This window comes from Athene cunicularia (genome assembly GCF_003259725.1).
Source record: "Athene cunicularia isolate RWA chromosome 7 unlocalized genomic scaffold, athCun1 chr7_part2, whole genome shotgun sequence".
Classification (NCBI taxonomy): Eukaryota; Metazoa; Chordata; class Aves; order Strigiformes; family Strigidae; genus Athene; species Athene cunicularia.
Genome location: NW_020799108.1, coordinates 2,441,931 through 2,467,803, shown reverse-complemented (window position 1 = coordinate 2,467,803; position 25,873 = coordinate 2,441,931). Strand labels below are relative to the sequence as shown.

At 37.3% G+C, this 25,873-nt stretch overlaps 1 protein-coding gene across 1 annotated transcript in view; it reads right to left on the bottom strand.

Annotated features, from left to right (window-relative positions):
* Window positions 1-25,873, bottom strand: part of PARD3B (par-3 family cell polarity regulator beta) — a 494,000-nt gene that overhangs the window by 223,672 nt on the left and 244,455 nt on the right. Inside the window, exons 7-10 of the mRNA XM_026853194.1 lie at window positions 19,161-19,252; window positions 8,865-8,951; window positions 5,209-5,334; window positions 578-936 (exon numbers count right to left, since the gene is read on the bottom strand). Of these exons, the coding sequence (XP_026708995.1) occupies window positions 578-936; window positions 5,209-5,334; window positions 8,865-8,951; window positions 19,161-19,252 (664 nt within the window). The remainder of the gene's footprint in view (window positions 1-577; window positions 937-5,208; window positions 5,335-8,864; window positions 8,952-19,160; window positions 19,253-25,873) is intronic.

Below are 25,873 nucleotides of genomic sequence, written 5' to 3'. Positions count from 1 at the left end.
GACAGACATCTGCATAGAGCAGCAATTTAAGATATACACACAAAATTTGGCCTGCTGACAGCTGAATAAATACAGATGGAAAGCAAAGGTTTGCAGAAAATAAAACAGGGAAAGACAGGTAAATCTGTGGTCAGCTTCTCGGATAACATGAAACAGAGCGGAGCATATTTTTTAAACATATCTTTAAAACAATGTCATAACAGTGCTGGGGTCAATTAGCAGATAGGAATAAAAATAACAAAAGTCACCAGGAGACAGTTCAAATTTTATTCTTTACTTGCAAAAAGGCTGAAGCTTCTCTTACTGTCGCATGTTGCTAATGTAACACCTTCCACATAATCAGTGGCTGAGATGTTTTTAAAGGACGGGAAGTGTGGATAACACGCATCCAAAAATTACAAGGAAGTGGACTGCTGAGAATGTCAGTGTTAACATTCCTTTAGCTTTTGGAAGTTTTGGAACTTTTAAACCATAAATAATTTGCTTGTACTTTTAATGTCACTGGTTTAGTTAAAAGTTAAGGTATCACTACAGACAATATGATACAGAATTAACCATATCCTCCCCACAGACTTACCTTTTTTCAGATCTATCTTTATTTTCTTTGCATTTTTTTTATTGCCAAAGCCCATAAGGGGAGACAGTGAGGGAGAAGATGACTTTCTACCCAGATGTGGGAGGTTGGGGCTCTTAGCTTGCTGTAGTGTTGCCTGTACACCTGCCTCCAAGCTGCTTGCTCCAGAAAGGTTAATTGTTTTCAGAGCAGGTTTTGGATGAACAGGAGGTGGAATCTTTGTTTTTAGAACTCCTTCTTCATTATCCAGAAAACAAAGAGGAGCAATAGCAGACTTCTCATATTGTTCTCGATTATATGGAGGAAGCACTTCCAAGATGACACTTTGAAGTTTCATTGCCTGACGGAAGATGTCCTGAGCCCTTCAAAAGAAAGGGACAAAAATTCACATAATAAACCAGAAAAAATGGGCAAAGTTTGAAGTTGTTTACAGTGAATAAGGCAAAAATTTTTCTTAAACATGAAGAAATAACCTTACCTTCAGATCTACAGGGTCCCTTTTCTAAAAAGTATGCATGAAATAAGATTTCTAAACTACAGCATTTCCTTACATTTCAGGTAGGAACAGCATACCTGTCAGGATTCCTAGGCTGCTATGAAAATGTATCTGCCAGAATAAACTAATGAATGCAATTCTTCATGCAGAGCATCAGGAAGGAAAGTTCTGATGGCAAAAGCTCATCAAAAGACTCCTGAAGTTACAGCTTGCTACTTTTTTCAAGTATTCGTTACATATCTTCTTGTTGGCACAGAGGCACGCTGAGCACTTATGACCAATTCCTCTGGTGGACACATCTACTCCAAGCAAGCTCAGGACTCCATTTTTTCCGAGTACAGATTAACCGCCCCTCAGATACCTTCATCATCCCTAATGCAACTGCTGGCTGATTCCACAGCAGTGTAAAAGGACGATGGCATGGGATATATGGACATCTTCAGAAGAAATATTATGACTGCAAATGGTGCAACAGAAAAGGATGATGGTACGGGATATATACAGATGTCAGAAAAAAAACCCAACAAATGGTGACCAAAAACGTGCAATTATTTGTGTGTTTCTACATAAATGGATAAATAGGTAAGAATTGCTCACATTTTCCAAGCAGTAGCTTCTTGCTGAGGTGGATATATGGACTTTACTTAATCAATGTCTTTATAGATGTGCTCAACTGCAACACCAGAAACTGTGTTAGAGTATTTAAGGAAACTACTCCCCTTGAACTGATAACATGGTAACAGCACAGCATTCAGGTTCCCATGCACTGGAAGGCAATCAAGATAAGTTGGCCAAAGCAACTGTTCATAAAGCCTTCCCCGGATTTGAATAACCCGTAGATTGGTCCATCAAGACATTTTACAAACCTTGGATTCTAAAGGAACAAAGGAGTCGACTTAAGTACAAACAGAAGCAGTAGCTGAAGCACATTTTAATAAGAAGAACTTATGCTTAGCAGAATCAGGTCAAGAGTGGAAGTAATGGCCACATTAATTGTTAAGTAAATCATGGGGTCCTTTTGAGAACAATTTGTATATCTGCTACTTTTCTGCAGCATGTTTTTCAGGCAAAGTCAGTATTTCACTGAAGTCTTGGGTTTGGATTTACACTCAGTTACGCAACAGGAGTCAGTGTTGAAAGCACTTCTGAAAACAGACAAGTTTTTTGCACTAATACAGAAAGGAAGCCCCCACAAAGGTTAACATCCTGAACACACGCGTACTGCTTTCCCAGATCAACAGAGCCGCACAGTACCACTACCTTGCAGCTGTAGGTAGTAGAAGGGAGGGGATGTTCTGAGGGTTTTTTTGCAGCGTGAAGACACTGAAGTCAGGGGGCAATCCCAATGGATAGTTCTGTGGGAAAGAACCATCTTGGCTACACTGAGTGTATGTGCACTGAGAGTCAGAATAACCATGTTCACTGACAGGAGACACTGCCAGAAAAGACACCACAAACTTGGGAAAGAAAGGTAGCAATAAGAGTGTTGTAGGAAGAGATTCTTCCAGCATCACCCTCAAGGGTTAGGTTTCAGAACTGTAACAGGACTGTTCCACTGTGTCTGCAGGGGTTGAGATTACTTGCTCACCTATATGTAGCCTGTGAAGGTTTTCCAGGGCAGACCTTACCCTGATCATAGAAACTATGGCATGCTCCCAGCATAAGGATGCAATGTCTTAACCAGGTTTTTTTTTACACTCTGTCTTCATCCTTGCAAGTAGTCACTTCATCATACGTTACAAGGTAATTTACTAACTCAGTTTGGGGAGATGAATATTTTAAATATATGAAAGAGAAAATATAAGATCTCTTTCAAACAAAAAACCAGTGAAAATAATGCAAGACATCCCATGGGAAAGCCTAAATGCTGTCTTCAGGGGCAAAATAACTGGCTGTACTTCAAAGAGAAAAAATAATGGATGGAGAAATTTACATTTCTTGAGACCCCAAATGCATACTTTAAAGAAATAAGGGAGTCAATTAAAAGAGGTGCTAGAAACTGCGACACAACAGAGCGTAATTGAATAGATTAACAGCAAATGAAAAAGCAGACCAACAGTCCCAATATATAAAACTATTATAAACATGGGAATACAGAAAGTAGGCTGCTATTACAGCTGCACAAGCAGCAATCATCAGGAGCAATACTAGAAAGTCTCTGCTGAAAACAGAAAGAGACAGTATGTAACAGTCTCTGCTAAGTGTTAAAACAGTTTTTACAAGGGTTATGAAGAAATGTCAATTTGAAACTAGCAAACAGATTTTCCTCTCAGAAGAGAATCTGATGACTGTTTGTGGGTCAATAGTCATTGGGACAATACTTCATCACATCCATTACAATTACTGCATTCTGTAACTTGGACTTCCGTCAGGTTGGTACAGTTATGTCATACCCGATGAAAACTAAAAGGCATATCCACGGAGATTAGTTTCAACCTGGAAAGAGGTTTTCTTTAGCCATTCTCAACAGCCAGGGAAGAGAGATGATACAGAAGGGTATTCTGGAAAGCAATTCACCAGAACAACGTAACAGGATAAGGGACCAGCTAGAGCTTGTCCAAAATACTCTCCCCAGTCCTCAGATGGATGTTGAGGCCTCACTGCCCACAGTTTTCCTCCTCAGATCCAATGCCACTGCAACCACACTACTTGCTATTTTAACTTAAGGTGACTTAGACCAACTAAATTAGGCTCTGCACTTAAACACCCTTTTAGTCACTTCTCTCACTCTGCCAATGACAGAGATATCATCTAACAAAACTGTCCTCTCCAAACTAACAATTGTCTTTGTAAATATCCCTTCCAAATCCCAAACCTTTACTCAAACTTGAAGTGATATGTTCTGCATTTCTGATTTTGAAGAAAAGCCTGACAGAAAACTGGAAAGTTTAATATTTCTAACTGTCCCAAAACCTCGTAACCTTATAGAAAAGTATGCGGAGTCCTCCACTCCACATACATCTCATGGGTTAAAGCCTCTGGTGCTCTAGTTACATTCTGAAGAGAACACAAAAGAGACAAGAAATTTGTAAAGAAAATATCACATAGAATTTTGAAAAGAGAGGTTTCGATTCAGGCAAAATCTCATTTGAGATTAATTGCAAAATTTCACAGGTGAGGCAATTAACATTTTAATATGATACCAACACTTATGTACTGATGAAGTTGATATCTTATGAAGGAATTTTTCATAGGTGTAAGAGAACAACATGAACTACATCACAACAGAACACATTTACCACCAAATACACAGAAAGCAGTAACATGACATCTATCAGGAGGCAAAAAAAACAGCCTCAGAAACAAGGTACTATCTACCCTACAGAACTACACTGGTTTGATGAAAACTTATTTGTCCCTAACAATGAAATTATGTATTTGATTTCAGCCTAGAAACCTTGAACATTTGGCTTACTGTTTAGAAAGTTAAGCCTCAACTCCCTTGAGATCTCAATAGATTTTTGTTATATTATAAACAGTCAGCTGTCTAAACATATGGATTAAAAGTAAAACCAAATTACTATTTAATTACTACAGAAAATATCTGTGAAATTTGAGAGGCTATTCTTTTGTGCAACGATGTCACATTAATTCATAGCTGATCAAAGCAACCTGTTACTTAAAGTGATTTGAGATAGATAATAAATGTCAACAATTTTTTAATAAAAGTCGTAAGAGGTGAGACCATTTAGCTAAACTAATCATAGTTTGACAGCACTAGTATTTTTCAAAAAAATTAAATGTTTAAAATGCTGCAGCACAAAAATCTTACTTCATTTGTGAAAGAACCCTAAAAAACATGCTGTGATGCTGATTCATTCTGAAGGTCTTATGAGGAAAAACTACAAAGAAAATATGAAAAAAACCCAGAAGAATTAGAAAGTAAAGATAGCTATCAAAATTCTTTATGTTATTTAAATTAAGTAAGGACAATAATTTCACTAAGACTATGAATTTGATCCTCAATTTTCACCTGATTTGGAGGTTTCAGAAAGAAAATTACAAAGTTTCTGCCAGGTATCAATTTTACAGGCATTTTATCTGAAATAAATATTAATGTCTTTGTATGAATCACTTTATAAACACAGCCTTGAATAAAATCCTGGCTAGTTAAAAGAATCAGTAAACCAGCACTTACTGTGCAAAGGTTTTATCTGTAAGGTCCACGTGGTTAATCTTCACAATGCATTCATTTTCATGGAAAAGCCCATCACGCCTAGATCTGCTATTTTCTTCAATACCACGGATGAAGAGTCCCAGCATCCTAAAAGGCAAAAAACCCCCCGAAAACTATCCTTATTCTGCTGGTATAAATTTATAGCAACTAAAAATAGGTATTAATCTCTACTGTGTATAAGATGAGTTAGAGTAGACCATTACGAAATACTTAACATAGCAAAAGAATTTCCAGCTCATTTTTTAATTAAAAAAAAAGGGGATTGCATGAAACATCACGAAAAACTGCTGGACTATACCACTTGTTGGAACTTCAGGAAGCATTTAAGTCCTTAAGTAAATCATACTTGGAGAAACAGCAAAAGACCTAGATCTCCTCATCCAATTGAAAGTTTGAATGTAGCTTATGCAATATTTTTCTGCCACTAAGTAAGAACACCTTGCTCCAAAGAAAAGCACAAATAGATTAAAAGTAATTTTCTAACTTGACTATAATAAATTAAACAGGCATTAGAATAAGATAAAAAGTAGCCACTATTTCTACATCTGAAGTCTCTGAAATTTCAGTTGCCAGAGCCCCTTGTTTTCGTACATGACAGCAATATTATTTATTCATGCAGCAGGAGAGCATCAGAACATCAAAACCTAAATTGTCTGTTACCAGATTATGTGCAAATTGAAAACTGAGGTGCAGCACAGAAACTTCTGATAAGGCGTTAAGCGAACAAGTGTGCACGCTGCAAAATTCCAGTGTGGCTAGCTCTTCTGGAGTGCTAAGGTATTTCTGACCCACCTGGAGCATCTTTGTACTGCAGACTACAACTCAACATAGATATACCCAATGATACCAGTATAATGTCCAAAAAACCCGACAATTGCATGTTTGTGAAGATCTTTTATAATCTAGTTTTATCTGCTAAATTTCCATACCACATCAGCAGCAAAGACAGATGACCTTTAGAGACCATTTTCGATTGGTTATACTCCATAAAATATTAATATGTAATTTCCAATGTGCCAGCACTCCAATCACAAAACAGAAGTCTTGTATTCCTTCTCGGCTTCATGACTGCCCCTCGTATTTAAGTCCATTCACCAGATACACAGCACATCATTAACTATTTCAAATAATAATAACATATTCACCATGCTTCCAACTTTAGATTTACTGTATAACATTTTAAAAATGTCATATCAATGTACTTTAAGTGAAAACTTGGTTCCTACCAAATATTACTTCTTCAAAACATGTAACAGAAAAAAAAAAAAAAATTAATCTATTGCATAAAGATTCTCTTGCAACCTGTGTTGCCCTTCACTGAAGGATCCAAAGGGCCAGTGGAGTTGAGGAGCTGCAGCCCTGTTGATGACAAACACTCAACTAGTGGCAACCAAAAACCTAAACCCTAAGAACTAATGAAATATAATTAAGATACAAATCAATAGAAGTAGAGAAATAAAAGGAATTACAAATTAAGTTGGTTGCTCACTAATCCTGTTGTGCTTAGATGCTTCATCCATATAATGCAACAGGATTGCCCACTTGTCTGAAACTTCTTATGTGTATTGTAGTACCTGAGTGGCTTGAGTTACGTATGTTGTGTCAGCTTGAATTCATTGCTCCATTACTTTTTACCACAGCCTCAATTCTACCATTATTTTAATGCACTATTAAATTTTAATTTCCTTTTTTAATGATATCTAAGTGCAAAAGAAAAGGGAAAAATTATTTCCATTAGTTTTGTAGTTCTTGTATTTTTTTATAAGATTTTCTAAATTAATACAACGTTTTAACTACCTCTAGAAAAATTTTGCTCTACAGCAACACTAGGCTAAAGGCAGCATTACCTTATTAGAAGATAACTTTATAACTGAAATACCAGACCAAGTCATGGCCAGGGTGCCCCCATAAATTGTACCTTGTCCTTAACAGAAATAAAAGACGCTCTTCTGTACCTTCTCATGTTATGGTAAGTTAAAATGTATACAGTAGTCTCAAGCTTGATTAAATAAGAGGGGCAAATGATTTGAGTCATTCTAGTGCTTTTACGAAGATAACAGTATAGTTCTGCCAAGGGTCATTAAAATTTCAAGACAACTGTCTAAACAAGTAGTCCATCTGTCAAAAGCCCCTTTGCTCCAAGGGATCCCCAAAAGCATTTGTAAATAAGGACATAAAAACATGTATTCTGTGTAGACGAAGGAACTATTTCTTCATGGAGGTCTTTAAAAGCTGCACCCAACAGTGATACTTCAGCACAGAACTGTATTACAGTCACAATAATTACTGATTTTAATAGCTTGCAATTTCATTGCATTTTTTACCTAATGATCCGGAAATACAGTGTACACACCACAACATTTATGGCATGCCTATAACAAAGAACTACTGTCCGCATTTCATGAGGGGGTAGCAAACACAAGCGTCTTTCTCAAGACAAACAGACAGCCTGCAAAGCCAAGGACACAATTCAAACCTCCTGCAGTTCCCATCGAAGACCAGCTTTCTTCTTGAGACAGTGGCAACATTTCTCCAGGCAGCAGGTGGACAGCTATTTCCCCATTTGGCAAATAAAACTGTCTGGATGAATTTGGGCCCACTTACAAACTCAGATCTTGCCAAGAAAACACTTCCACACACAGACCTTTACAAGGCAATTTAACCCTTCACATTCTCTGCCCTACATGAAAGATGACAAGAAACACTTAAGAATTAGACAATATTTACTTTTGCAGTAATTGTCTTTGTGTTACAGGCAGACATTTTACTGTAGTGTCACTTATGGTACTGGCGATTTCTCATCTCTTATTCAGGGCTGCCAGTGTCAAATTAACTCTCTGGCTAAGCCTCTGTATGTCAAATATCAGCCTAGAATTTTTAAAAAAAATTTTTTTACATCTGAGTTACATAGCTTGGAAAACAGTTATAATGAAAATGCTGACACAGTCTTAACTACAGTACATCAATATGAGCACACTGGTATAATAGGCTTTTGTGATCTCAAGAGACTATGTTAAATCATTTATAATTAAAGTAATTGTATTGTGACAAAGAAAAGTTCATGGTATAGTGCACATTTTATAAATGCTATACAACCAAATCTGAAAGGTGGCTTGAAAAATATGAGGCATGACCAGGCAAGCAATTTTTTTGACTTTTCTTGTCTGATATGTCACTAAGGAAGGGTCTCTATGCAGAGAAACCCAACGGGGAAAAAAAACCCAAACCAAGAACCAAACCAAAACAATAAACCCAAACACACACCGCACACTCTCCCCGCAACAACAACAACCACCACAAAACCAGCCCAAAACCACAAAAAAAAGAATCCCCTAGACCCTATACCTTCAGTATTATATTATTCTACAGAAAATCTAGTTCACCATTCAGAGGATAAAAACAGAGGTAATTAAAAGGACATATATGAACAAAAGGGTTGGTATTGTCTCATAGGTAACTTAGACTAGTAAATATTTTGGTAACGGAAAACAGTGTCATAGACCAATTTTCTTTTAAGCGTTTCTTTTCCCTATGGTTAAATAATAGGTATTGTAAGAGAACCACAACTGAAATCCTTTCATTAAGATACTTCTTGGGCAAAGCAGGAAATATCTTACCTTCCACTCAAAGATGAAAAAAAGGGCACTACATGTATTCCCAAGGGTCCACCTTCCCCAGAAATCTCCACTGTTTTCGTCATTTCACTAGAAAAGAGCACAGGGAAACACATCTCATATGCTTCCTCACAGAATTCTCTATGTTAAAAACAAATTCCTGATTGATCAGAGAGCAGAAAGGATAGAAAAAATATTCAACTCAGAGCTCACTAATATATAAAAATACAACAAAATGCAAAATAACTATCGAATTCTTTAGGTTTTTTAGATTAGCATTTGTGTACTTTGAAAGGGAAAGACACCAAGCACGAGACATTTTCCTAAGTCAACCCTTAAGTAAATTAACCAGAATATTAAAGAATAAGCTTTTAAATCAGGAGAGACTTCATTAAAAAAAAAAAAAAGTATATAAAAAATCTTATTCTACGTGCTCTTAATCTAAACTCCACATGAGCTGCTTTAGTCAATTTCCCTATGTGGACACATTATAAACATGAATTTAACACATTAAAAACATCAAGCCAATAAGGAAATCAGTAAAATAATGTTTAAATATCTTGATTTCTGCCCTCAGTTGCATACCACCTCACCGACAAACAAAGAACAACACAAATTGTAATCAAAAGTGCAACCCAGCTCATTTTATTAGGAAGTTTCCTTCCTCAAACACCATTATCAAAACCCTCTACATTATCTCTGACAGATTTTTGCTGTTTCATGGCTATGTACCATTTCATTTCCTATTGACTATTTTATGCTAGCAGCCTTACAGTGACCTTAACTCTATTCTGGGTGATCATAATTTGAAAAGGAAGGTACTTGAATTGGCTAGAATGTGGTGGGTTGGGTTTTTTTTTTTAAAAAAAAAAAAAAAAAAGAAAAAAAAAGAGAGGGAAATGAGTACGGTCTGTATTCTAGCAGATCACACTCCTTCTTTTCTATACTAGCTTACATCTTCTGTAACGCTCCCTCCCCTGAAATTGTACTGAACATTATCAGCACTCAGGATTAGTGGCCAGTGGACAACTACTGGGGATTTCCATTTACATTAGAACACCCCAATGCATTCAAGCTATAAGAAGCTCTACACTTGCGTGTCAGTCCTATCCAACATGTAAAACTGAACCAAATGGCCAGTTTGTATATTGCCATGAGTTAAAGACTCGGTCTAACTGATGCAAGTGAAGGCTGCTGTTGAGAAAAAAAACCTTCTGACCATTCTCCAAAAAGCATGCAACAGATCTAGAGAGTGCATGTTTGCAAGATGAGAAAGATGACCAAGCCAAGTCTTCCACACCACCCCACTCCCCCACCCCAAATGATTTTTTCCTTGCACAACAACTTCCTCTGGGATCAGATGACTGACCTCACTGAGCCATGGTCTTATGATCCTTCGATTTGATGCAAGAATCATCAGAAATGCGCAGGTGTAAGGGAGGAATCTGTGACTACCCTTGAAGCGGCAACACGGTTACACCAGATTAGACACAACATAAAACCACATCACAGCTAAACTAGCTCACAAGGACAGTTACTGCAAATGATCTTAGACAAATTCTGGCGTTGCTTCCTAATAATGTAAGAGGTTTTGGGGTTTTTTTGGTTATGAACCTATATCCAGTTACATAATGATTAATTGGAAGCAACTTGCCCCAGATACAGTTCTTGGCTTGGTCAGCTAAATATGGAATAACACTCAAAAATGTTTATATATCTTTCTTTTGGTTTTGGAGTTGGGGCAGGGGGGAGAGGGTTGGTTTGTTGGGATTTTTGAGGAGGGTTTTTCTGGATATTGTTCTTCCAAAAAGGCTGACACTAGAATGAATTTCTATTCCATGAAAATGAAATGGAACAACAAACCCTGAAATGAAACAACAGACCCTGAACAACAAACCACCCCTGATCTCAGTGTAACAGATTTTCATGTTACTATATTTATGAGACAGGCAAAATGAATGGGCATTTATATTTCCTGATTTTTTATTTCCCGTATTCCCCTCTCTTCATGAATCAAACAGGGAAATCCTGACAAAATCTTCCTCTATTTTTTTTTTTTAATCACTTTTTTCTAGTGAAACTGGTGAGAGAAGCTAATCAGGGTGGTTACCAAAAACTCAAAAATGCATGCACAGGAAATTAACTCTTCTTTCAGTTCCATCTTTTACTTCCTCCAATTCTCTAAGAGTCAGGAAAAAAAAAAAATTAAAGGGCTACTTTTATTGTCTTTTGAGCTAACAAAAGAAGCTTACAGAATCAAAACTTACAAGCAAATTAAGTAACCAAGTCCTACAGATCCAGAAAATGATCAGTAGTAGTGAATGGGCTTTCATTTGTACAGGGAAAATTTAAGTAAGTTACAGCTGTCCCCAGATAACCCTGTGCTGCTTAAGTACTCCAGGGAAGAGCTGTCTTCCTAAGCAACTGTAAAATAGAGCAGGAATTTTTTTGAGTGCTATCACGATAGACAGGTTAGCTGTCATATTAAATCAATGCACTTACAGTTATAAGTAGGCTCAAAGCCAAAGAAAACAAAGAAGTTTATTTTTAAATCTAACATGAAATCTACACACTAAGGAAAATCGGTTTCTTTCTGAAAACAAGTTAGCTCACACTTACATTGTGTATTATTTTTAAAAACATTGTGGCACATCCTAACAGTTATGGATGTACTAAAGCACTAAATATCCAAAATAAGAGCTCTTCACAACAATTCTAATAGATCTTTGAGGACATATTATTGTTATATTATACTTATGAAAGCCTGACAGTAAAAAAAATTAAAAAGCAGTATATCTGGGATTTGAGGGGGGGGGGGGGGGGGGGGGGGGTTTGTTTGTTTAAGGAACCTCAAAGATTAGAGACTTCAGAAAAATTTGACATCATTCACTCATGCTGTCCATCTTTCAGCAGGTTTAATCTGCTCATAAGAACAGCTGAATTCCAGCAGTGTACTTACTGTTCCACACTGGCTTACAGTTTACACTACACTGGAGAGAGTATTCCGGAATAGAGCATGGTTGAATGGGATCCTGGACAGGATGAACTTTAAGAATACTAATTACTAAACTACACAGGCACAAGGGACACCAAGGGGCTGGGGCTCCTCAGTTTGATAAAGTTAAGTTTAAAAACTGAAAGAAGAGGGAGAATGCAGAATGGCTTTCCTCTGCTGGTTGATAGCTGTAATATTGACAACAGAGAGGGAAATTTATGGATTTTCTGCAATATTCCACACATTTAAAAAACAAACTAACCCCCAAAATAGGAAAAAATTAAATTCCAGAAGTTAGTATCTATTAGTCACCTAATCCTATCTCAAATCTCCCCTGTACATCTTAAATGCATTTTGCAGTAAAAGAAAAAACAAGTCTGGCCTATCAAAGTCAGCATAAAAGACCTGGAGTCTAATTGCTAGCTGGGGGTGGGAGGCTGGAGCATTGCTGAGCAATGCACAGAAGGTACCTCCGTGTGCTACACTGCTAGTACCTCCTGCGCGTTCTTCAAGGAGCAGACAGAACTCCTACCTCAGAAAATACTGTCCTTGCTAAGTTTGCAACCCAATTTTGATGGAATACATACATATATATTGTCACAGCAATCAAAATAAATGAAAACTTTGAAAAACATTTATCTCGGTGACATTTATCAGAACTGCAGGGTCCACCCCAGCTAGTAACACAGCACTCAGGCTTCTCCAAGTGCATGCTGGCATCTCCCTTCTCCCTGCTGCACTAAAGGTGTCTCAGAGGTCTCAGCGAAGGGAGAACACCTGCCTAGCATGATCTGACTGCGGTATCCAAGACCACATTCAACACTGTACTATTGATTTTTAACCTGAATGAGCTGTCATCATTTTACTATTTAAATTCTTCATTGCTTGATATTTATTGATTTCTGCCAGATTCTTTACAGTCTATCACATTTGTCAGGAAGGCTTGCCATGCATATTATTAAAAATGTTGATGAGTACAGTTTAGCAAAGAGAGAGAGATGTACACGTGTGCAGTGAGCATGCACAGCAGTCCATTTGTAACATGGAAAGCAAAATTTAAATGAAGTGCTGCACATTCAGCAGCACATATTCAGTGGTGAATCAGTCTGGTCTTCAAATTGGCAGTGTCCTTGCTGTCGAATACTATAGCTCCCTCTCGTTATAAAATAGGAAAAAGATCTGTTAGTTGAAAGCTTCTCTGCAAACTATCCAGTAATACTGAAGAACCACTCTCAACCACTGAACACACCAATGCTTAAAAGGGACGTCTCCCCAGAAATAAATGGAGTTTTGCAGCAGGACCTGGTTTGCTAAGGTGCTCTGACCTTCTCCAACTACAAACACTAGCAGAATTTTGGTAGGATTTCTCTTGGAGAACGCAGCAGAAGCAGCCTAAAGGAGATTAATTGTTTTGCAACATAGTGAAGAGAGTACCTTGGAAAAATCTGCTTTCTGCATGGGTTATTGGGCAAAACTTGTCATCATGTGGATGTCACAAGAATCTACTGCCTGAGTAAACACAGATCAAGTATTTATCATTCCAATGGCATATTCTTTTTCCATTTTAGTCTTATTCAACACTGGCACATAAGTCCTCAACCCAGGCACATGAGGAAGCAAAAACCTTTGAATAGATCCCTGAATTCCTCATATGTTTTTAAGCAAAGGTACAGTAAGCTGCTGTATCTGAAAAAAAATCTCTTAGTGCAAGATGTCAATGTTTCCCTTGCAAACAGAAAAGCACAGCTGATATTCTGAACATGCTTTGTGGCATTTTTATTGACCACCGCCAAGTAAAAGGCAAAGGAAATGTCACTCAGATGCAGAGAGCTCATAGGTGAAGTTATTAAGCTGCACTTCATAGCTCGTTCTTCACTTGTGCCTCCAGCCCCACCAACCAAGGCTGCCATTCCAGGGGAGGAGAGCATCCATTAACAAGGGGTGCTGACATCTGGTAGAGAGCACAGGCTTACAGGTGACGTCAAGTTACTAAAGGGAATTTTAAAGATGAAGCATGCACTGATTTATCCAAGTAAAGAGGGTGATGACTCTGTCCGTGTACTACTTTTGCACATTACAACAGTACAGTTGCTGATGATAATAAAAAGCATTTGTACCCATTCTTCCAGAGAAGCTTCCAGACTAGACAGCTCAACTAAACCCGTCAGGTAGCACACTTCCCACCTACCTCCTACCCCTTTTCCACATTTTTCCTTCCCTCTTTTAAACTAGATGCTCAAAAGCTCTGATGAAAATGTCATGAAAGCCCTGAAGAAGAAAGAGGAGCTAAAGAGTGTGAATACGCTTAAACGATGAAAATCTGCGCAATATCTAAATAGGGATGGAGAACACCCTACAAGGAAATGAGAAAGCAACTGAACATGCAGTCATGAAAGAGCTTTCCAGACACAGTTAAGGAAACTGCTCACTCTCTTTCTGATGGAGACAGGCACATTTCAGCTGCTCCATTCTACACAAAACTATACAAACTATCCACAAAGTTTAAGTATTTTCTATGAAATAATGACAGAATCTTCCAGTTTCGGGTCTGAAAAGGTAACAAATCACCCTCTCCTAACTAAAATGCGTTAATCTAGTAAAGATGCTACTGTAACCAGAATTTTTTTCCCTGCTAGAATTAGTAAATTCTCACAAGATTAAATGTCTAAAGGTTTAGAGAGAAACCAGACAGCCTGAAGGCACCAGGTTTTTGTGTTTTTTTTTTCTTTAAGTCAAGTTGTTCCAATTCTGTATTGTTAGACTAATGAAAGACACAGTAGGTTAAAAACAAAAAAGATACAGAGAAGGAAAAAACGCTGCAGTTACACTTTAATTATGTATCTACAGTGCTTAAACCAAGGAACTGACCCTGACCTCTGCTAAAAAGAAGTGGGAAGACAGCAAAACAGAACATAATGAAAACATGTAACGAATTATCTATGCATAAATTACCCTCTGAGTTCCAACTAATCCACTGCTATTGAGCTAAACATCCACTTCCAAACAGATTAGTGTTTACTGCTCCTTAACACCGTCATTTTTACTAAGAAAAGCAAGGTTTTCAAAATCAGTATTTCTATGTATAGTATGCGAAGGGATTAAATGTTAAAGGTTGTGACAAATTTCCACTCGACTTCTGTAGAGTATTAAGACCCTGCTGTTACTTTAAAAATCTACCAGCCCTAGTCCTGAACATGAAGGGAAGGCAAGGAAAAAATAACAAATTTTATATACAGATGGCACTAGTTTGGCTTCCCTTACTCTGAACATCATCTTTACTAGGAAATAAATTAAAAAATCCAACTTCAGAATTTACAAGAGGATTGTCATTAGTCCTGTCTTTATTTATTCCATTAAAAAACGTGCCAATGACCCAATATTTCAAGTCTCTCTTCTAGCAAAGTTCAACTCTCAAAAGGTCAAATTAAAATTTTCAGACTCCTGAGGGATACAGTCCTGAAAAGCTTCCCTGTACTCTTACAGTGAAATGTTTTAAGGGAATCCAAGCAAAAAAAACTTACTTCCTATTAGCTTCTGAATAGAGGAGCTAAAATTCCTCCACATTGCCACTCATTTCTTTTATCCAACGTGCAACTAATTTTACCTACTTAAATCAGTGAACTGATTTGCTTCAAATGGAACAGTTTTTCTACTTGAATGAGAAATATAAACCAAGCCAAGTCTGAAGCCTTTAACTTCAACTGACCAGGCTTCATAATCATAAAATATTAATCATGGTATTCTTTTTTTTCCACTTCCCTCTGAAATACCCATTATTGGCTGTAGTTAGGGAAGGGACACTGACCTCAGACAGGCTGGAGCACTGATGAGAAGGCTCGGATAATTTTCTCAGGTGACCAGCTGCTATTTTGCTTAAGTGCTATAGGTCATAATGATTACCAAACTCAGTGACAGGAAGGAATATATTCTAGTGAAAGCAGCAGTGACAATAGTGGTTTTCTTCTTTCCATAGCATGGAATAGCTCACAATTAGGCTGAAATATCAGCTTTATTAACACTGCTTAACTTAACATGGCTTATTTAAATGAAGGCTTAAGGTATCATGGTCCTAACATCTTTGAAATACAGAAGAGAGATACCTACACAAATCAGAATAATACTATCTTTCAGAAAGAACAGTGTAAAAGGAGTTAAATCAGATATTAAGATGCTACTTTTACTACCTGTGGAAAAAACGGGGGGTTTAATTAATATTATTAATAAAACCTTCTTTCCTATTCAATCAAATTAAGGTATCAGTAAGATAGATAGATGGTCTCTAGTGACTAGTTACATTATAAACCTAATACTCCTAATGAAAAAACTTCTGGAAAAACAGTTTAAAAAAAACCTCTTCATTTTTAAGGAAAAAGCCATACAAGAATCAAAATCATTGCCTTAAAATTTATATTCTTTGACTTTTGAAATTCCAGTGAATTTCACAGAAATAACAAAAGACTTTGCTTTACAAAATAACGTGTTCTGACTTCCTCTTAAGTTCTCTGAAGAAACTGGAATATATTACAAATACTTGAATATGATTCACAATTTTGAGGAAAAAATCCTTAATACCCACCTCAACACTTGCAGGCAAAAAAGTGTTTTTAAAAATCTCCTCAGGACACAGGAAACACAAGCAACGTGTATTTTGGTAGAATTATTTTACTCTGCATTTAAGGAAATACTGCTACTTTCTCTTTATTTTCAGGTTGTTTTTTTCTTTGGCCAATGCTCCTCCTTAATGCATGAATCTCAATCCGGATTAAGACAACTCATTTTATTTAAAAAAAAACAAAACAAAACCAGTGCAGAAAGGTTCTTGGGAATACTTTATTCTAGCCAGCTTTCTCTCTGCTCCCTGTCTGGTTCAACACTTTGATGCTCAGGCATCAATTGAGTGGGCCACAATCTAGATTCTTTTATCACTTTTCCTTCCATACTCCTCTGTCAAGACAGTTTGCAGAATTCAGCAAAAATCCTATGAGAGTTACAGAAATCTAGGTTTATTATTAACTGTTTCGTGACATGCCAGAAAAGATCTGGCCATTTCAGAAAACTGGGTATCTCTGAAAAGTCTTACAGAAGTCTTTCTCATTGTCAACATTTCCAATGGCCAACCTGGAAATCAGGCTATGAAGATTAAAAGCAAATGAGTATGATGACCTCCTTCTGAAGAATTTCAAAGGCAAGCAATGACTTGTTTAACTCAATAAACAATAATAAGCTCTCAGAAAATTCCTAAGAGGACTTAGATGATCTAAAACACCCTAGTAAAAGCGTAAGTACAACAGTAAATATGAGTATAGAATGCAGAGAACTTGATTAATCCCCATTACAAATTAATGGATCAAGAGACAAATGAGTGCATAGATTTGGTGATGCGTAAAATTACCCCAGGTGAAACAAGCTGTAGAAGTCTTTAGCAACATTCCATAAAGAGAAAATAAGCATTAGCAATCAAACTGACCAAGTTCTATACCTGCATGATGAACACTAATCAGCTAGTGTGTAATTTAGAGGCCTGGCAGCTGCAGAGAAAGCTGGAAGGACACCACTCCAGTTCCTTTTCATGATGAGACCATTCTAAAAATATGAATCAGTACCAGCATGCAAGAGAAGAAATTATAAAATGGCATATGAAGCAGGTGACAAGGAGGCCTCCAAAAGGGAGGAAAATTCCAGACAGAGGACCTGAAAAGCACAACCTTACCAAAATGAAAGAATCTCCCATAAAAGAAATTAAATGATGACTCAAAGAGCAAGGAAAACTAAGAAATTAACTTTCTTGCATGGAAGTGACTAATTTTTGACATGCTCTAAAAGGAAAGGTGATCCTTCTACCAAATCCTGGTGTAGCCCATAAGACCATCTTGGTTAGAGTCTCTGCTCTTGCAAATAACTCCATGCCTCTTTCATGAACCTCACGTTAGTAAAATGGGAATATTAACACTCGTTTTTTCTCTGGTGTTTGCGAGGATAAATGCTCTAAGATTAACGTGTGCAGATACTGTTTATTTTATGGGTTTGATTTTATGCTGTTTTGACAAACAACTATAAACTGCAGAATTATAGCAAATTATTATTTGCTATCATCAAAATCGAAATAAATTGATTTTTGACATTTTAGCCGTCACATGGAAGTTTGCCATATAACACCTCTTAATTTCATTATACAATGTGCTATAATACCATTACAGTTCTGCAACAAACACTACATACTGGACAAAGGACTGAATTCTTTTGCCAACTAAAAAGATGACTTCAGCAGAACCTGAATCACCCACCAGTCAATACTGGAATTTAAGTTTATGGTGGGACAGAAGAATAGCAGCACGGAAGTATTTTGCTCTAAATTTGCCAGGTCAAATCTTCTATTACCACAATGGAGGATCTGACTGCCCTACTCCGTGACACTGCATTGCAGCCTGGCTTCTTAATTTTAGTGTAACAAATGTAATCTGCAAAATTATTTTAATCATTTCATTTCAGCCATTTAGAATTTTCCCTGAGATTTCAGAAGTAATATACCCCAAAGTTCATTATTAAACCTCTTGAGAACACCTAGTTTACTCTCATTTCAACTACGCAGCTCTCAAATTTTACTGTATTGGCTTCCAATGTAGATTATATATTTACCTGAATTTCACCCCAAAGTAAAGTTATTTCCCAAATGATCAATGTGACCAATACTACCTTCAGTTATAACAGCACTGGCCATCTCTGGTTTGTTATAAATGAAGAGAAGGATGCATTCCCTCTGACTACTCGAGTGAGGCAAGGCAGAGGGAAATATTGGAAATACTGGCTATAGTTTTCATAGCGTATAAACATAGTTATAAAATCTGCTACGCGATATAGCAAAGTAATAAACTTACCACTCAAAAACAGAGGTGACATTTTAACTGAAAAAGATCATTTTAGGATTCAGCTGACTGTTTATTTATTGTGATATAATATACTACTTAAGAACATCCTCTATCTTAAGGCATGAAATACTTGTAGGATTGAGTAGAAAGCAAAAACAGAGTATACACAGTAGCATATTTCTCCCTTAGCCTTATATTACAAACACCACAATAAAATCATTCATATTCATCAATGAGGGTAAAAGACTGTCATCCACAAATGTGCTTCAGTATGTCAGTCGAGTAGAGTTTTAGGATGGGAAAGGGACTAAGAGGAAGAGATCCTGATGATGATGAGCAAGATGCAGATTCACAGGTGCAGCTGCAATGAGAAGCCAGTCTTGTCTTGCATGTTGATAAACCACGCTTGAGTCAGCACTGAACAGAAGATGTTCCTACCTGACAGGGAGTCGGGCCCTCTGAGCCAGCAACAGTTCTGTGGGTCCAGCGAGGTTTATCTCCCCATCCTGAAAGGATGCCTGGGAAGCACCCTGTTGAGAGATTTCAAAGCATACTTTGAAACTATGTACGTATTTATGCATGCATAACAATGGTTATATTTATATTTTTAGCCAGTATTTGGAAGGGAAAACAAGCCGTAAGTAAGAACATCTCACTGACAGTGAGGACTGAAAGACCCATTCTGTATGTAGCAGAAGTGACAGCATTCAGAGAACCAGGAGGGTATCTAAAATGCTGCTCCTCACACCAGTCCCACCATGCTTCCACTGGAGAAGCTCATGGTACTGCTTCCTTATCTGCCTGTCTAACCCGAATGCCAACTTCCCAGCCTGAGCTAACCTCCTTTCTCTCAATAGATTCCACAGACCTTGGATAAATCAAACAGCTTTTTTTATGCTCTATCTCTTAATAGCATTTATCTGGTAAAGCCATATTTTCACGGTAACTTCACAGAAAAAGAAATTATATAACAATTTGGCCAGACACAAAAATACAGTGCACATAGGGACATGACATTAATGCTAAAGCTCTTGAAAACTATTACTCAACTTTCTTTCTGTGATCCTTAGACTCTTAATGTTTGCATTTTTTTTTTCATACTGGGAGAGGGAAAGAGGTACCAATGAGATAAGACCACTGTCAGCAGGTGATATATTAGCGTTAATGTACTGTACTTCATTGTGACCCTTATGGCAATACTGTAAACAGAGCAAAATCCATAACAAAGGCCTTCTTTGGAGGGGTCACTTCTGCCAACTCTGCAACAGGAATATAGCTGGAAGACATAAATCTTCAGCTGTCAACACACTAAAAGAATTCAATTCAGAGCTTGATCTTAACTGGATAAAGCCTGAAGTTAATAATTATTTTGTTGTTGTTGCAGTGGTACAGTTTTCCAACATATATACTTGCCACATCAAGTTGTCTCAAGGAAAAAGGTAGCGATGTTATAAATTAATTCCAAAGAACAAAGCCAACTAGATAGGTAATTTAATTTTCAATAAAGGTTCTACACTGTATATTAAAACATCCAATTTCTCTCAAAAGATGGCTCTACTCAGAAAAACGGCTTGCAAGGTTTGGTGTTTTTAGTCCCTCAAAGATTTGTAGCACTTATTTTCAGTTTATAAGTATCAAGAGAGTTTGGGGCAAGAGTGAGCTGCTTTGTGTTTTAAAAAAGAATCATGACCAGCCTTGCAAGCAAACCTTGTACTACACATCAAGCTGGATCCCCTTTTGGTTCACACGGTGCTTTCGCACCTGTAATATTGGTAGCGATTCTCCTTGAGTGTTAACCAGAGCACAAGCCAACAGACTTGGCTTCCACTGCAAGACCAATATAGCTCACTGAAAGCAAACTTCTGTCACTAATGGAAGAACTATTTTAAAAAACCTGTACTGAGTATGAGTATGTGTCATCTCTTCCCATTACTTCTCACAGTGGAATCACACATCAAGAAGCAATTCTTTGTTATATGAAGCATATTCCATACTAACCTCATAAATCAGGAAAACAACCTGTAGCAGTGCATTAGCAACAGAAATCTGACACACAGCCTTCATATGTTGACTTCATCTCGAAAAAAGATTACGCTTTGGTAGCAACAGATACCAGAGGCGGACAGATCTCTTAAAAATAATGCTCCAAACAAAGCTAACCTTCTTGAGCTAACCACAGAAAACACTGGTGCTACAAAGGCTCTTCTTTTTGGAGGGCTGAAAACAGCCAAACCAGAAGCAGATTTGGGGTTGTGAATTAGCTAGACTCTTTTCTTCCAGACACTGGCTGCAACAGAGTGCTGCTCAGTGCATGACAGAACTTGCTACTCATGCCTCAGAACTGTTTTGCTATTTAAAGCCTCCCTTGCAGGTTACACAAGTCTGCAGAAGCTATGTTATTTCTCTGTTTCTGGGCTTTTGGTTACTGTTGTTCTTGCTGTGATGAGGTTACATTCATACTTGTCTGCCACCTCCGCTTCTTGGGAAACAGATTTCACTGTAATGACAAATACTGCTGTTCAGAACACAAGCCCATCTCGTGTTTCTGTTGACCGATTCTCAGGTTTTAAACCACAAGGAACCATTTTTTCGATCAACAAGTCTAATCTCATACTTACATTTGTTTAGTGACACAGCACAACATTGGTAAGGGCACAGTTACACTCTGAGATGGGGGGTTCTGACAAAAACACAGCAACCAACAGCTCTCTTGTCTGTTGAAGACCAGACCAGCCAAAAGTGTCTTGTAACGGCATAAAAGGATTATTATAGATATTAGGGGTATCAGACCTTCAGTAGAGGTCTTCAAGAACAGATTTATAAACACGTCACAAAAGTTTCAAGGCATGTTCATTCCTGTGCCAGAAAATAATGGTGCAGTCTTGAAAGTGCCTGACTCTCACGTTTCCACATTTTCATCACGCCACAAGATAAAACCTCTAGGAGGAATTAAGAGGATGAAGTTTGGAGTCCGTAATCAAAATTGCAGCTTGCTTGCTTCTGTTTTTTTCCTGGGTGGTTTTTTTTTTGTGATTTTTGTTGTTGTTGCTGTTTTGTGGTTTGTTTGGGGATTTTTTATTTCAGGGTAAAAGCTCCTAAAGAAAAGTTACCCTCTCCTGAGCTGGCAGAAGTGTGCCAAGAGACTTCAGAAATGCCACAGGGGGAAGATCAGTGTCACAGCCCCTATCCTACACACCACTGCCTGGGTTTGAAGGCATATAGTGCTCACACATATCACAAATCATCACATGCTCAAGTCTGTACACACAAAACCAGATATATTTAGAGGCTTAACTGATCAAAAAACCATGAATCATAACACTGAAATTATAATTGAGCTCTCAGAGAATGACATTAGAGCTCCAGTCACGTAACAGTAGCTACAAATGGACAGATGCCTTTCATACTTCAGCATTTCATTAGAAACACAGTAAATCTGAACAGATCATCATCTCCTGCTCAGCTAGCAGCATGACAGCCAACCAGCAATGCACAGGGTAAAGATGCTATTAGAAGACAATGATCCAATACACACAAAAATTCTCAATCTCTTGTTTATATTTTAAAGACCGATTGTCAGTTTTTCAGTAGTAGAAGAAATAATTACACTGACTCACAAAACTTGCATCAGATTCAGCTGACAGTCTAATCAGTCTAATAGATTTACAGCAACATCATTGCAGTTTTCACTTAGGAAACAGGAATAAAATCTAAAATGATGTGGTAAAAATAAAAGCCAAGAAAGCATATGCATCTAAGAACAGGGGAAGTTTTTCAATTTATCTACATAGAGATAATTTGAATTAGACAATTTTTCTTAGTGCTGCAAAAGGCATGTTCTTCGAATTAGGACTGAAGCAGAAGAGACAGTGCCTAGGAAATAATAGCCCTCTGCAAACAACAGTAACCCAAATGCTTGAAATACCTGATATTTATTATGTGACAGCTCTCAAATTAGGTATATACCTATGTGTAGCAGTAGTAAGAGTGTCAGAGTACATAAGAGCAACATTTTCTACTCTATGAACATGCACAGACTTCTCAATTCAACAGTCAGCATGGACATAGATTAGCCCCAACTATAAATCTGCCTGGATGAGTCATAGGTCTTACTGATATTAGTGAGCATGAGAATTCTCCATTTGTTCTTTAATTTTTTGAAAATGCTTATTGTATTAAAAATACAAAATGTCTAGGGGAAAAAAACAATAGTGGCACTTTTGGACAGAGACATGAAAGTATCAGTTACTGGAGAGAGAGAGAGAAGAGAGAATTGACTGAAAACAGTCAAAACAACCATTTTTATTTCAAACAAAGGGTGCAGCCCTGAGAAGCTAACACAGCAGACGGCTACCCTGACAGCCAGACTACTGACCAGCCCCACTGCTCTGATTTTTCACTACCATCACAACCCAGAAAACCTGGATTTTCATATCTTAAACTGCACCAGATCCGTCTTCCAGATAAACCCTGGTTATAGTGTAGTTTTGCATGACGTTTTAGCTAAAAATAAATCTTTTGCTGAGGTGGCTCTGTAGCAAAATTTAGACATTCATCCAAGCGTGGACTAGACCACCTAGCCCAGTAAGACCGCTTTAGAAATATTTCATGGACCACCAATGGGCACAAAAGGGCCCTAAATCACCTCAGTTCCCTCTGGTAGGCTCAGAACACTATTCTTAAGGGAGGAACTAATTTTGCAGGTAGTATAAAATTGCAAATATATCACTTCTATAAAAGCTATGTAGCAAAAACCATCCCCTTCTACTTGAAAGAAAAAAATCTTATTGACCAATAACCAACAGGAGACAAATCTCAGAACCAGAAAAATTTAGAGAATAGGAAGTCTGCATAAACAACTGGAGAAAATTCTGAGTGCAGGGTATACTTGGAGTATAAAATGGTCATCAAACACTAAAAATAAACTTGAAGGAAATAAATAACAACTATTAATAGAAGAAATACCCATAGTATCTACTCAAATTAGGACTGAAGCAGGCTGCTATACCCAAGGGAAAGTATCTTTATCTGAAGCTTTCTTTTAATGATAAAGTTAAAAGTGAAAATGTGTGTCTGAAGTTCCAGTTTACGGTATTGTATTCCCTGAGGGCATCAGCTTTTTAAAACAAAGGAAAGGCATCCAAACCCTAAAGCAGAAGGTCATGGAGCAGGGTGGCAGGCTGCAGAGCTCCCTCTCCCTACTTGGCCAACAGTAAACTTTCTTCCAAGAAGGTTCACTGAGAGTTCAGATCCTACCAACATAACAAACAGTCAGATGCAAGGAAACCTGGGGGTGAAAGGGATGCTTAGTTTACAAATGCAGGAAATGTCTCATCTACTGCTCCCACAACAGACAATTTTCATTACCATATTTAAAACATTTTTAGCCACACTTTCAGGATCACATGAGCATCTCTGACAGCCAGAATGAGTTTAAAAAGCCATAGCATTATTTTTAGCTTTAAAAACCAGCACTTTCATAAATATTCCCAAACCAATTAGTCCATGTTACAAAGTAAAGGTGTTTACTTTCAGTACACAGCAACAAATGCAACAGCTGACACTGCATACAGAATATGATCCCCAAGACCAGATAGGTCAAGGCACATAAATAAAGGCCCTTTTTTGTTCAGCAATAATACAGTCAAGCACAAGCTAAAATATCGTAACCTTATTTGAACCAAAGTTACACATATCTTGATGTAACATCCAGCAGTTTTATACACACTGCTGTTTTCAGGTTCTGGCCAACTGCGCATGACTGTGCCTCAGGAAGGCTTCTCCATGGCTCACTTGGGGCTGTTGGGACAACACCCAAATTGTGTGCAAATGTGTGTTTCTGAAAAGGCAAAGAAACTTCATTCAACCACAATAACCAGTGCCCTTCATTATGATACTCCTGTCACCCTTCAATTGAAAAAAAAAAAAAAGCAGCAAACCACACGTTTTAAAGATGTTTTAGACTTAAATTCAGAATTCCCTCATTTGGCCTTAAGTCCACAATGGGCCTAATTAAAGCTGTGGCCCTAAAACACTACATTAAGAAAACAGTTATTTTTATCTTTATTACTTATGAAGTGTAGAGTCAGGCTATGTCAGGGAACACTCTGGCAATTGAAACATGTAGCAAGTTATCAGCAGAAATCTGTTCTTAAAACACCTTTGCAGGAAAAAATACCTTTGGTAACTGGGAAAAGCATTAAAATCAGGGGCTCTGGATAGGTTAAACATTACAACATACCAACTTCCAATGAGTTACACAAAACTCAATGTCATTCGAATATTGGATATGAAAACAAAGCTGGTGTCAGTATCTGCAGTTCATCTGCTTAGCTAACCTTTCATTACCAAGCTAATACCGGACCATCTTCTTGCCCACCCAGCTTGACATAACACCCAAAACCACTTCCTGAAATCTATTTTTAAATGGTTTATCATTGCAAAAGCATGCATGACAACACTTAAAAAAATTTTCAAGATTAATTTTGTTATTTTAACATAAAACTTTCCTTTTTTTCCTTCTAAATAAGCATAATGAAATATCAAATACCCTTTTTAAAGTAACCAATAGAAAAGTCGCTCAGCATACTCTTTAATCTTACAGAGCTTGTCTGAAAGAGAAGACACTGCGCAACAGACATGCAAGATGTCACATTTAAACAAGTATATTTATAACCACAACTAATTTATCTCAATTTAAAAATTCCTAACCATCTAACATCCCCACAGTATCACTATCCTCAACATATCAAGGATGGAAACCAATGCAAAGCAAACTAATAAAATGCTGTTAACTGAAGGAAAAAATATTACTGTTTGTTACTGCGTATTTCTTATTTTTCCAGTGGTCTGCTTGATTTAAATCATTCTGCCTTCATAAAACGTGCTAAGTATTTTTAAACAGCTTACAATACTTCCATTTCACTTACTGATTAAACTACATCATCGTCTCAACTATTCAGAATGAAATTCATTTGAAATGGATAATTGATGCAATTGTGCAGTATCTACAAATGCAATTAATCACTTGCTAAAGATGATCTTTAGGCAGGCGACAAATATGAAAATAAGAATCATACAGCTTCTTTCAGTGTTGTCAATTGAAATGTATTCTACTGGACTGGTAAACGATATTTTTCAACATAAGAATA